This window comes from Eupeodes corollae, chromosome 1, assembly GCF_945859685.1.
Source record: "Eupeodes corollae chromosome 1, idEupCoro1.1, whole genome shotgun sequence".
NCBI lineage: Eukaryota > Metazoa > Arthropoda > Insecta > Diptera > Syrphidae > Eupeodes > Eupeodes corollae.
This window is the reverse complement of record NC_079147.1, coordinates 126353252-126365533: the sequence shown is the minus strand read 5'-3', so window position 1 is coordinate 126365533 and position 12282 is coordinate 126353252. Positions and strand designations below refer to the sequence as shown.

At 33.9% G+C, this 12282-nt stretch overlaps 1 protein-coding gene across 3 annotated transcripts in view; it reads right to left on the bottom strand.

The window, feature by feature from the left end:
• Positions 1–10592, bottom strand: part of LOC129942410 (uncharacterized) — a 337355-nt gene extending 326763 nt beyond the window's left edge. Inside the window, exons 1-6 of one of the 3 annotated variants that reach the window (XM_056051325.1) lie at positions 10387–10592; positions 10115–10309; positions 9844–10041; positions 9429–9789; positions 9157–9327; positions 8938–9098 (exon numbers count right to left, since the gene is read on the bottom strand). In XM_056051325.1, coding sequence (XP_055907300.1) covers positions 8938–9098; positions 9157–9327; positions 9429–9789; positions 9844–10041; positions 10115–10309; positions 10387–10563 — 1263 coding nt within the window. In that variant the 5' untranslated portion in view covers positions 10564–10592. The remainder of the gene's footprint in view (positions 1–8937; positions 9099–9156; positions 9328–9428; positions 9790–9843; positions 10042–10114; positions 10310–10386) is intronic. The other 2 variants (XM_056051323.1, XM_056051324.1) reach the window with 2 other exon arrangements.
• Positions 10593–12282: the final 1690 nt, after the last annotated feature.

Below are 12282 nucleotides of genomic sequence, written 5' to 3'. Positions count from 1 at the left end.
TGCCTTAGTAGTGACAAGTATCGAATCCGGCCCTGTTAATACAAAACAGTAAAAATTTTGTTGTCAACAATCTGCTATCAGCGATGACGTAGCTGTGTATCAATTGCATTAGTTATTAAACACAATGCAATTTGATACACATGCTAAGCCATGCGACTGTACGTTGTTGGTTGTTGGTTGTTGGTCGTTTGTTGTTTTTGTTTTATTGTAATTGATTTGGTGTGGCGTGATTTATTGTTTTTTTTTTTTGTGTTTTTCTTCACGGTTTCAACCTTAGCAGATTCTGTTTTTACCTTGGGATAAGATTATATGTCTCCGATATTTCACTTCGGTTTTGAAGAGTGAACACTTTTCTGGGTTAAGCTTGAGGTAGGCTTTTCGAAGTCTTTGAAACACGGCTTACAGATTTGTACAGTGTTCGTTAAATGTTTTCCCGTATACTATGACGTCAACCAAATAGACCAGGCAAGGTTTCCAAGTGAGTCCTTGTAGGACGCATTCCATTAGGCGCTCAATAGTCGCTGGAGTATTGCAAAGTCCAAAAGGCATCACTTTGAACTGGCACAATCCGTTTCCTGTTGAGAATGCTGTCTTTTCTTTGCCTTCAGGATGGATTTCGACTTGCCAGTAAGCACTTTTCAAGTCCAAAGTTGAGAACCATTGTGCTTTTTTCATTGCGTCCAGAGTATCACTGGCCCTAGGCAGAGGGTAGCTATCCTTCATGGTCAGATCATTCAACCTTCGATAGTCCACGCAAAAGAGGGTTGATCCGTCTTTATTCTTTACAAGGACCACTGGAGACGCCCAAGGGCTTTTAGAGTTTTCGATGAGACCTTCTTCCTTCATGGTGGTTATCAGTTCTTCAACCTCACCTTGTTTGGCTAGTGGAAGGTGTCTTGCAAGTTGACGAATCGACCTTGCATCCCCGCTATTGATTCGATGTTGCACCAGTTGCGTTCTGCCATATTTCCCTTTCGATGACGAAAAGATATCTGCAAATTCTTCGAGGAGACCTTCTGCAGTTCTTCGTTGCTGGTGGCCAAGGTTAGATGACTTGAGAATGTTCGTCTTTATGGAGTTCAGCTCCTCGGACAGTGACGTTTTTGGAGAACTTTACAGATGCTGGTTCGAGCTAAGGTTTCGATGGCTGCAAGGCCAATTCCAACTCTGCCATCCCGATCTTAAGACGTAAGTCACCATAAACTTTTGCAGCCTCTCCAGTTGCAGTCCTTAGACGATAGCTGTTTTTATTGTGGAGCCATGCCTTCTTAACGAGGTCTTGCGATGGACGCCGTGGCACCGGTGTCAATGGTAGCCACACATTTGTTGCCATTTAAACTTGTTTCCAAGGTCAGGCTCTTGTTGTCACGTTTTGTTTGAGAAACCTGAATGTTGTTTCTGGTGCCATCGATGCCAGAAACCAGCTTCTGCCCCTCGAAGTTCGTTCTTATTCTTTTTTAGGGTGGGAAACAACTTCGGAAGTAATGTTTTTGGTGTTGCTTTGACCGGTTGAATTACTTCTATTTCCACAGTGTTGGCATGTGGTTCCTCTTCGCGATAATCTGCGCTGTCGCTGTAAATGCCCAGTCTTATCGCAGTTCCAGCATCGTGCTAGTCCGTCTCGCTGACTCCTTTGCACAGTAGCCTTCTGACAAGAACATTCTTGGGCTTCTATTTCTCTAACGCGATGCACGTTTTGGGAAGCTTGTTCTGCAGCTTCCATCGTCAGAGCGAAAGCCAATGCTTCTGGTAGTGTTCGCTTTCCGGCAGTGCGAATAGTCCTTTGGAGATGTATATCGCGCACAGCTCTCACAAACGCTTCAACAGTAAGTTGATTTATTATCTCGTTGCCAGCTGTTGGATATGCCAGGTGAACCAATCGCTCGATATCTGCCTGAAGCTGCTGCGGAAGTTTCACCTCTTTTCTCTGTTCTATTGTTAAGCTGAGCTCGGAAGACTTCTGTCATGTGGCTATCCCCAAACCGCTGTTCGATTGCGTTTACAAGAACTGTGAAGTCACCACTCTTCTCTGCTGGGATGGTTTGTAGCAGTTCAGCAGCAGATCCTTATAAAGCAAGCGTAAGAGCAATGTATTTTACGTGATCGTCCCAGCCATTCGTTAACGCTTCTGCTTCAAACTGTTTCTTGTAGATTGTTCACGCAATCTGCCCATCAAAGCTATGAGGATTCACTTCTTTCTTCCTAGAGCACTCACCAGAAGGTACTCAAGCTTTCATCTTCCGCACTTTTTCTAATTCATATGTGATGGTTTGAATTTGTTCGTCAATTTTCTCGAAACGTGCATTTTGTTTTCCGACGCGCTCGTCGACAGTTTTGATTTTCTCTTCGAAGTCCGCAAACCTACTTTCTAAAACGTTTTTCTGTTTGTCGAATCGCTCTAAAATATTCTGCTGTTCTAGCTTTTGGTCGCGTTTTTTGGCTTCTAGTTGTTTGAGAACATACAGCTGTTCTTGCTTTGGTCGCTTCTTTGGGCTTCTAGTTGTTTCAGGATATCATTTTTATTTTCTTCAAATTTGGCTAAAAGAACTGACACCATGTTTTATAAGGCAACATTTGCCTTTACCTCTTCCACTTTTGCTTTTCATTTTGCTGCTCCAGATATCCCTGCAACCGTTTAACGAGTTCGGTTTTTACTCCTGTCCCACTTAAGTCACGTTTGCTTATATCGGCCTTTAGCTCCTTTAGACAACACTTTACAATTTTTTTTTTTTTACTTCACTACTTTACACAAAATAGTTTAATTATTGCTCATGTTCTTATTCTCAATAAGTTTTAATCCTACTTCTGACACCAATGTAATATTCGGCTTGGTCCGACAATTAAAACTTATTCACACTTGGATATAAAACACAATTTTACTTTATTTAAATTGTTTCAAATTTATTTATTGAACACTTTCAATTAATACTTTTCAAACACAGTCTTTACTCAATTATTACTTTTTAAACACAGTCTTTACTTTATCGCAGATCACCTATTCGCCTTTGCATATGAAAACTATAGTTCTCTCATGAGCAACATTTTTTAGGGCAACAGGATGCCGAGCTATTGGCGCTAGTATCGAAATTGGAGACATTTCGGGGGAGCGAGAGAAAAATATAATTTCCATTTCCATAAGCAGTCAGCAGAATAAGGGAGATAATTTGTTTTCCACCCAAAATATCTAAACAATTTAATTCATTCTATTTGAGTCTATCCTTGTATATGTTTTCATATAAAAAGCTTCCATATGAAATCCAATGAGTTTGTTTTTGTTTTTTCTTTATATCAATGCACTTCTATATGAAAAACGGTAGAGTAAAACAATCAATGAAATTTTTGTATGCTTACATCACCTGTTAAGGATCTTTTAGCGATTTTTCTTTTTATTTACTTTCATAAGGCTGCTGCTCCTAGTGTGCGATCTTTATACATTGGTTTGTATTATCTATACAAAGCTACGATGCGATTTTTGTATTGCAGATCTTTATAAAGAAGAAGAATATGGGGGTAGTTATAGGTTTGGATATAGTAATGTATATTTTGGCTGGTAGGTATTTTGCTTTTATTTGGCATTTAGTTTTTCTGCATTATTTGAAGATTAGATTTGTTTCACCTTTAATTTTTCTTGTAGATAAATATCAATTGGTAGGTGATTTTTTTTGCAGGATGAGAGTTTAATTTCAAATTTAAGATATAAAGGGTATTGGTAGGTAAGAAGGTATTTCAAAGGGAATTCCTACTAGTATCCGGACAGTGATAATATCCTTACACTTAACAATTTGTTTGAGATGAGTAGATAGGTTGGTACAGTTTTTTTATAAATATGTAGGTACTTTAAAATAAAAACAAAAATGAATTCTTCATGTTGGTCCAGATAATTTGATAGTTAAAATGTCTTTTATTTATGTTAAAATCCTACTTTAAAAACCATCGTTGGATTGTAGCTTCCAATTTTTTATTGTCATAAAACCAATTTTGAAATTTTGCAACCTTGGTGATTTTGAGATAGGTATATTTTTTCAATCCTAAAATGTAGTAAAGAGTTTTAAATAGACTAGATAAAAGATTTTTTTTCAATATAAATCATTACTTCTAAAATTGCCTTTACTTACTGCACGAAAAGAAATAAAACCCTGTTTCGAAAGTCAAAAGCGCAAGCTTTTGACCAAATCTCGGCGGCCAAGCTATTGTACTCTCCCATTCTGTTGACAATCTTTGCCACCTAAAGCTTAAAACTTATGTTTATTCCAAATGTATAGACAAATTACCCCAAATTTAAAAACTTTGCTCTGACTGAAAAAATTGCATTTGCTAAAATTTAGATATGTTACGACTGAGAAAAAGTCATCAAATATATGTAGTTATCTACAATTACAAAGTCTAATATTTCTCTAAAAATAAAGATCTAAACAAAGTTTATGTAAGTTTAAAAATGGGCCAGAGTAGGTTTACTAAAATAAAAGAAAGCATTTTCTTACATCCTTGATAACTTACTATTGTAGATAGATTATAATAAATACCTACATATAGCATAATATCATAAGAACTTAAGTAAAACTGTCTCCAAATTTGACCTTGAAACACTTTTTTGACCGGAAGTTATAACTACCTAGGTACTTTATAAACTCAATTATTTGTATTAATGTTTAAAACAAATGATTTTAAAAGTTCCTCATCCCATTTAAAAAATTCACAACCATTAAAAAACGTCCAAGCTAAAATTTCCTTCAATTATGCGATAATGGTAGGTACGTTTACTATCTTTTTAAATGTGTACAAAATTTAACATGCATCAAAATATTTTATTTCACTATAAGTTGTCAATAATTGTGTAACCAGCTTTTGAATTGCGTTAAGTTTCAATCAACAAAATTGTTTATTAAAAAAAAACATCGTTCTAAGACTTTGACGATTCAAACTTCGTTATGCTCGATTTGAAAACAAACTGTAAGAAAAGTTTAAGAGATCAAACTAAAAAAAAATATTTATTATGTGTTATTTCATAACAATACAATACGCTTATATTTAATTGCCTATAATAGTTCAAATTATAATTCCCTAATACAATCCTCAAATCATCAAAAATATAAAATCTCAACCAAGAATATAAAATTTCTACACAACATCGCAATTCAACTGCTTTTGTCTTATCATCTTTGTATAGAAAGTCTACCGTTTTGCGTATGTAAAAATACAACCAAACCAAAATACAAACCCAAAGAAACAAATGTGTATTCCCCTCGCACTCAGACTTTCGTTAATTCACTATAGTCTTTCTCTATTGAAAAATATAACATTTATAAGTCTCCCGACTGCAATCGATTTCTCCATTAATGTCTTCGCTAGACGTTCCACAAAAAATATGTGGATGCCGCCCTATTCGACTTCCACCATGAGAGTACTATAGTTTTCATATACAAAGGTTTCGCTTATGAGCGCCTATTTATGTACCTTAAATCGGTTCGAGAAACTACTAGGTTGTTCTCGATGCTTCAAAAAACTAGTTCTCCTCTTAATCACTAGATGTTGCCCTTCGAGGTTCTTGTATGCGCTGAATGTTCTCGAAGTTAGTTCTCCTCCTAATCACTATATGTTTCTCGATGCTTTACGAAGCGAGTTCTCCTCTTAATCACTAGATGCTTACCGAAGCACTTTATGTTGCCCCTTATTTTATTCTACTATAACACGACATAAAAAAGATAAAGAGTATATACATATTACAGTATTGAGATTTATATCTTTGGTCTGTTTTCTCTTCTATTACATAGCATATGCGCCGCAATCCTTTTAAGAAGACGGTTATCCGGCATGTGCATAACACAAAGAATATAATCAGTTTGAAGTTTAAGTGTTTTGATGCACAGTGGCGATATCCCAGTTTCTTAAATAATTATATATTTTGGGGAGTACCATCATAAAACTATTTCTCGTCTTGTTTTTCCACCTCTCTTCTTTACTATCAAAAGTCGCTCAGAAGTCGCTATGAAACTTACGGAAGCCAAGGACATCAAACTAAGCCCAATGATCTAGAACGAAACCACTAGTAGATTAGATCATTTAAAACCGGTCTATTATGGAATTCCGACCATGTGACTCTTCTAGATAATCACCACATGGCAGATGAACCGCAATCATTCCGTTGAAAAGTGAATTCAAAACGACCCTGGATTCGAAAAGACCTACGTCCGAAACAGCCGTTTGGATTTCAAAAACTTGGTACCTGCCACATTTCGTAGTGTTTATTGCCAATAAACCTGTAAAAACACGTATTGTCTTTGATGCCGCCGCTGAAGTGAACTTAAATCTATGCTTCTTTAGGGGCCCGACGACTGCCGACACTTGCTTAGATTAAACAAAAAACCTATTGCACTCTGTGCAGATATTAAGGATATGTTCTTGCAAATTCGTATCCAGGAACAAGATTTAGATGCTCATCGGTTAATTTCGAGAGAAAACTGCACCGCGCCTATGGATCATGTGCCAATAAACTTAAGCGCAACCTGTTCGCCATCGAATGCACCGTACATAAGAAACCGTAATGCGGCAAAAATCAGATCAGACCGTCCACCAGTCGCCAAAGCCATATTAGAAAGCCATTTGTTAACAATTTTGTATGCAGCTTCAAAGATTATCATGAAACTCTCGAAATTGGACTTCAGTTACACAAAGTGGATCCGAACATAATTCCCGTACTTATAAAGTTCAACTGGTATTCAGTCAGCACCTCCTGCTTTGTCATTTTTGTGTCCAGCTATAGCTAATGAAATCTCTTCTTCCCAAAGTGAGAGTGCAGGACAGGTTTGTAGAAGCCTGATTGAGAATAGTAAAACTTAAAAAGATTGCTTGGGGTAGGGTTCAAGAGTTGTTGAAAATGGTTACGAAAAATTTAATTTTGTTTGGCATATGCATATATAATGTATTAAATAAATACATATTTAGTTATTTCAGATACAAATATTCCAATTCAGAAATGTTTTGTTAGAAATAATGAAAGCAAAGCAAACACAGAAGTTTGCAGGAGCAAATCTACAGATGAGCACTGCCCTACTGCGTTAGACCTCTGCGCAATACGAACGATTTATCCTTTCAGAGTAAAAAAAAAGAGATACAAACAAATTCACCAAAAATGTCGTCTTATTTTCTTTCATAAGAAAGCATATATTAAACTGAGAAGTATAAAGGGCAGTCAATAGCACAAGCAAAAAAAAGAAAGGAAACAACTTTGTTCTATCCACAGAAAAATGTTATTTTATAAGACGGCATATTTGGGGTTACCTTGTAATAAAATGTGCGTTGGACTGAAGTTAGAGTATTAGTTGTTAAAAAATGTTAGCATCGTATTCATGTGTCTGATTAAGTTTGATTCATGTTGCCAGAAATCTAAGATGTTCAGGGTGAGAATTTCAAAAGGTAAGACGTTAATAATCGACTCATATGGACGCTTCACCACTGATCTTATTAATATTTAAAGTCCTAGCTAGATTCCAAAATCCAGAAGAGCTCGTCGCTAAACTTAACTTTTTACTGTTGTGCTAATATGCTTGTTTAAAAGTGCCGTCATCGATTAGTTTATGATTATATACAACGCACCTAGGCGCTTTTTTAAGGCTTCTTCGTTACTATTATTCCATAATATTTTATGTAGAAAATCCAAGTTGTTAGTTGGGTCATTGACCATCCTTACCATAATAAAGGACACCACGATTGAAATCTGGTCGGATTAAGGTTCATTTAGCCCTTCGAAATTGAAAACATAAATATTCCACTCTCCTCTTACAAGGCCAAAATAAATTACGCAAGAGCTTTATCCTCCAATAAACTTGTGTTCTACACAGGGTAGCCCCCTCCTAGTTCAATTGAGAATTATGATTCCAAAAGAGTCACATAACTAAAGAATTTTGAATCGATTTCCGTTTGAACTTTCTTTTGATTTCCTCACAATTCCAATTTTATTATTTCTCAGCCTTCTTCTTCACCAACTTTTGCGTTAATATACCTATCAAGAGCAAGTTTGGATTTTCTCCTCGTGGACATGTCAAAAAGTCCTGTAATTGTTCAAAACTATTTTCCCAGTGATTACAATTCAAATGTAGAGGAAGTAAACGTACGTTATTCCCCTATAGATTCATATCAATGTATGTCAAACGTTGATATGTTGCAATACAGCAGTTGAGAATACCAATATCTTTTCTATACCAACAAATATGTCCCCCACTAGCTTTACCTTTTATATTAGTCCTTGTTGCCGGTAATATTATTATTTCATAATTATAAGCTTATTCACATAAAAACTAATATTTAATTCAGTTCAAAATTTGTCATGTAGAACATAATATCAAATTCTCACACTTAATTATAGGAATTTGTAAAAACCCATTTGTGATTGTATTTTATATATATTTTTATTGGAAGACTGCATTACATTTAAAGACGTCGTCTTAGTAATGAAATTTTATTTTTTCATCATCATGGAACGGGCAATAGCATTATCACTAACATTACTCGCTTTTAGTACGCCTTACTTTTTATTCAAAAAACTTGTTTTGGGCGTATATAGTGGCTCAAATAATAGAAACAAGTAAAAAGAAGGGTTATGTCCGAAAAAGATAAAAACAATGTTGACTTAACTGTTTACCTGGCCTTAATAATTAAAACATATTCTGTTAAGACCCCTAACTAACTTTAAAAAATAATCAGAAGGAAACTCGTGCTAAGGTAATAAAGAAACACCCCATTTAAACTATTGAGATTTCAGCCAGTTACTTTAAAACACGTTGAATAAGGCTATTTATTAAAACTTGAAGCTTTAATTATTATTATTATTATTTCAATTAGCATTTGAAAAGGAATTAACACCAACATAGAGTAAATTCAACTAGCATTATTAAAAGTGTGCAAAAGCAAACTATTTCTAAAACAAACAACTTTTCTTACCTCGGCTTCTAAGTCACTTTCTTTATTTTTACAGACATTTTTTTGATGTGAAGATGTTACCAAAGTTATACGAAATATTTTATCCCAAACATTATTTGCAGCAAACGTCGTAAGTACTTCACAAAGCGCCTTTAAGCTTGAATACGCAGGTTCTTCAATTTCTATAAAGAAGTGAAATGAAAAGATGAATAACGTTCAAATAAATACATATCACTTAACCTTTTAAGTTATCGAAAAAAATTGTTTTGCGGATGGAATCTACACAAAATATCGAATAACTTGACATTGGAGTATCTGTCCACCAAAGAATAACATGATCTAAGATGGTACTTATATAAGTCCAAACTTTCTTTATGCTATCAGTCAAAAGTAAACTATAGCTTTGTTTCTCTGAGTTCATTGTTTTTGTGGAGAGCGAATAGTGTTCATATTAAATTTAAAAGAAATTTGTACATACATAAATTAAATAACATGTTATTTCCGATTCTTACCATACAAAACTGAGGGAACATTTTTGCGACAATCTAATATAAGATCAGTTATACACATTCTTTTTTTATTCATAAAATTAGAAATCCCAATATTCTCAAAACTTAGTTGTTCGCTATATTTTTGTTGTATTGCATCTATTGAAGCATTATTCATTCCTTCCATTAATGTATCGTGAGCGAAATAATTGTTTTTTAATAAGACGTTTTCGTGAAATATGTTTTGTGTCAAGATATTAAGTGCCTCTAAGCTTGATGGAGAGCAATCGGTTTGTTTTTCAAAATTATTTAGATCACCACCCATGTTAAGAAGTTCTAGAAGTATTTCCAAAGTGTTTTTTTCAATTATTCTCTGTGAAAAAAGCTAAAGAATACCAACAGTAACAATAAGTTTATTTGAACATAGTGAACATTTTACTTGTAATACTGCACAAAATTTTAAATTTGATTGAGGCAATAGAAGATTAGGGTAAGTGTTGCTGCAAATACTTGAATTGAACACATTTATCTCCAACTTATTGAAGACCGAGTTGCATCTATTATAAACACCTACAAGCTCTAGGCCAAAGGTTGGAGTATTGTCATTTTTTGATAATTTTCGAAACGAAAAAAAAAGCTAAAAAATATACATGCATATGTATACATATAAATATATACTAAATAACATATAATAAAGTTTGAATACATACTATTTCTTTCAAAAAAAACATCAATTGTTGAAATCTTTTCTTATTTTCGTATGAAAGTAATCGAAGCTTCGTTAATAAAATGGTCCTGTGAGGACTTCTTTTTATCTTTTTTATTGATGAAAATGTCGCCTGTTGATCTTCTTTCAAAACATCATAAGATTTTAATATTCCTTCGTATTCCTTTATCACTTTGATCTAAATAAAATAATTGTTTATCTATACATAGATGCATGTGTCGGAAGTTTGAACTATTGAAAATGTGAAAAACTTACATAATTTCCCAAGTCAATTACTTTAAAAAGTTCTGTATTTATTTTCGTAAAATAACTGTGTTTTTGATAAATTAGAGTGAGTATTTTCAATATTTCGATTTGTGTTTCTTTTTTTTTGTAAAACCATTTTGGTGAACAGCTCATACCGTAAGTTCTCAAATTTAAAATTTGACACATTATATAGAACTTGTTGTTTAATCAATAGAATACAAAACTTTTAGAAACCTGCCATGGGAACTATAATATGCCCTGTATATACAAGTAATGGAGTTTTTAAATGCTAATACGAATGGTTAAAGCTGTGTATGGTAAAGAGTCAATTATGACATTATGCCTTGTCTGTATAGCATTCTAATGGTTCTCCAGTAACGGTTGTCATAGAGAATTCTTCAAAACACCTGATTTTAGTCGATTTTTAAATTACCCTACACAAAAGTAATTTTTTTATTAACATTTTACAATGTTGAATATAAGAGCAACATTTTTACATTAACAAAATTTAAATTTACTGCATTATTTTGCAAAAACATAATGCCTAGTGGAAGTTCTAATCAAACTTAATTTTTTCATCAAATTTTAAAAATAGTCTTATTTAAAAAATTCTACCAAACAATTCTGGTTCTTGTTTGATTTTTAGCTGTTAAAAAAGAATACAACGGTTCACGGAAACAGAATCTTAACTTAAATGGGTTTTTCCTCCCGTAGGCTGAGTGTGAGTAAGTCGGAAAGGTCTCATTCGATCCGTTAGGTAATGGCATTTATGTTCCAAAATGGAATGTCATTTAGCGTATGTTCGCGTAGGACTTATTTGCCAAAAAAAAACTAAACTTTCTTCTTTTCCGCCTCCATGATTGACCGTTGCTGACTGTTTGGTGTGCAGTTTCAAAAATAAATAATCATTGATCCTTTACATTGAGCAGTATGCATAAACGGTAGCAAATGCTTATACTAGTAAATTTGTATAGTATTTACTACTTTAATTTTTTATAAAAGACATTGTAAATGCTGGAAAGTATCTACCCGAAGAATAGTAGATTTTAGATTTATTTATTATTATATTCCAATTCACAGTAAGAGTACACTTATAAATTTGTAAAAATTAAAAATATTTAAATTAAAGTTAAAGTTGAAGTTGCTTGATATGGGTAAATGGGAGCGGGTTTGGGGGTGAAAGTTAGCTAGTTGCTTTTGTTAATAAAATACAGTTTTAACTCGTCACTAAATTGTTGCTTGTCACTTAGTTCTCTCAAGTTACGCTGAATTGTATTCCAAAGGCGTATAGCTGAGATAGAAAATTGTTTCTCAGCTGTAAGGCAGGTGAAATGTGGTAAAATCAAAAAAAGCAGATATGTTGGATGTCTAAAACCGGATTTTATCAAAAAGATATGACGGCTGCATAGTTTTTAGAATTGAAAATATCAAACACATGGTACGAAACTTCATGTAATTAAAAAATGACATGCCTAATAAATTTTTTTCCAAATGTGGAATATGGTCGAATCTCCTCAGATTGTAAATATAGCGCAGAGCACTATTGAATGCTACTTGAAGTTTTCTTTTGCTTTCAGTATTACAGTTATAAAATATTTCACAACCCTACACGAGAACTGGTATTACCAAAGTCTTAGCGAGAACTAATATTGTCTTTGGTAAACTTTTGAGCTGTTTATCAAGTTCGAAGAACCCCATATGTTTTACCCACAACTCCATTAATATGGTCATTCCATGTCAAAGTTCGGTTGAATACCAACCCTAAGTTCTTTGACTTATGCACGAATTAAATTTTTGAAGAACCAAGCATAATTGAGTTAAAATAAGACAGATCTAGCTTCTTTTTCGAGATAACAAGGCATTTACATTTCTTCCGATTGAGCGAGAGACCATTGTTTACCGACC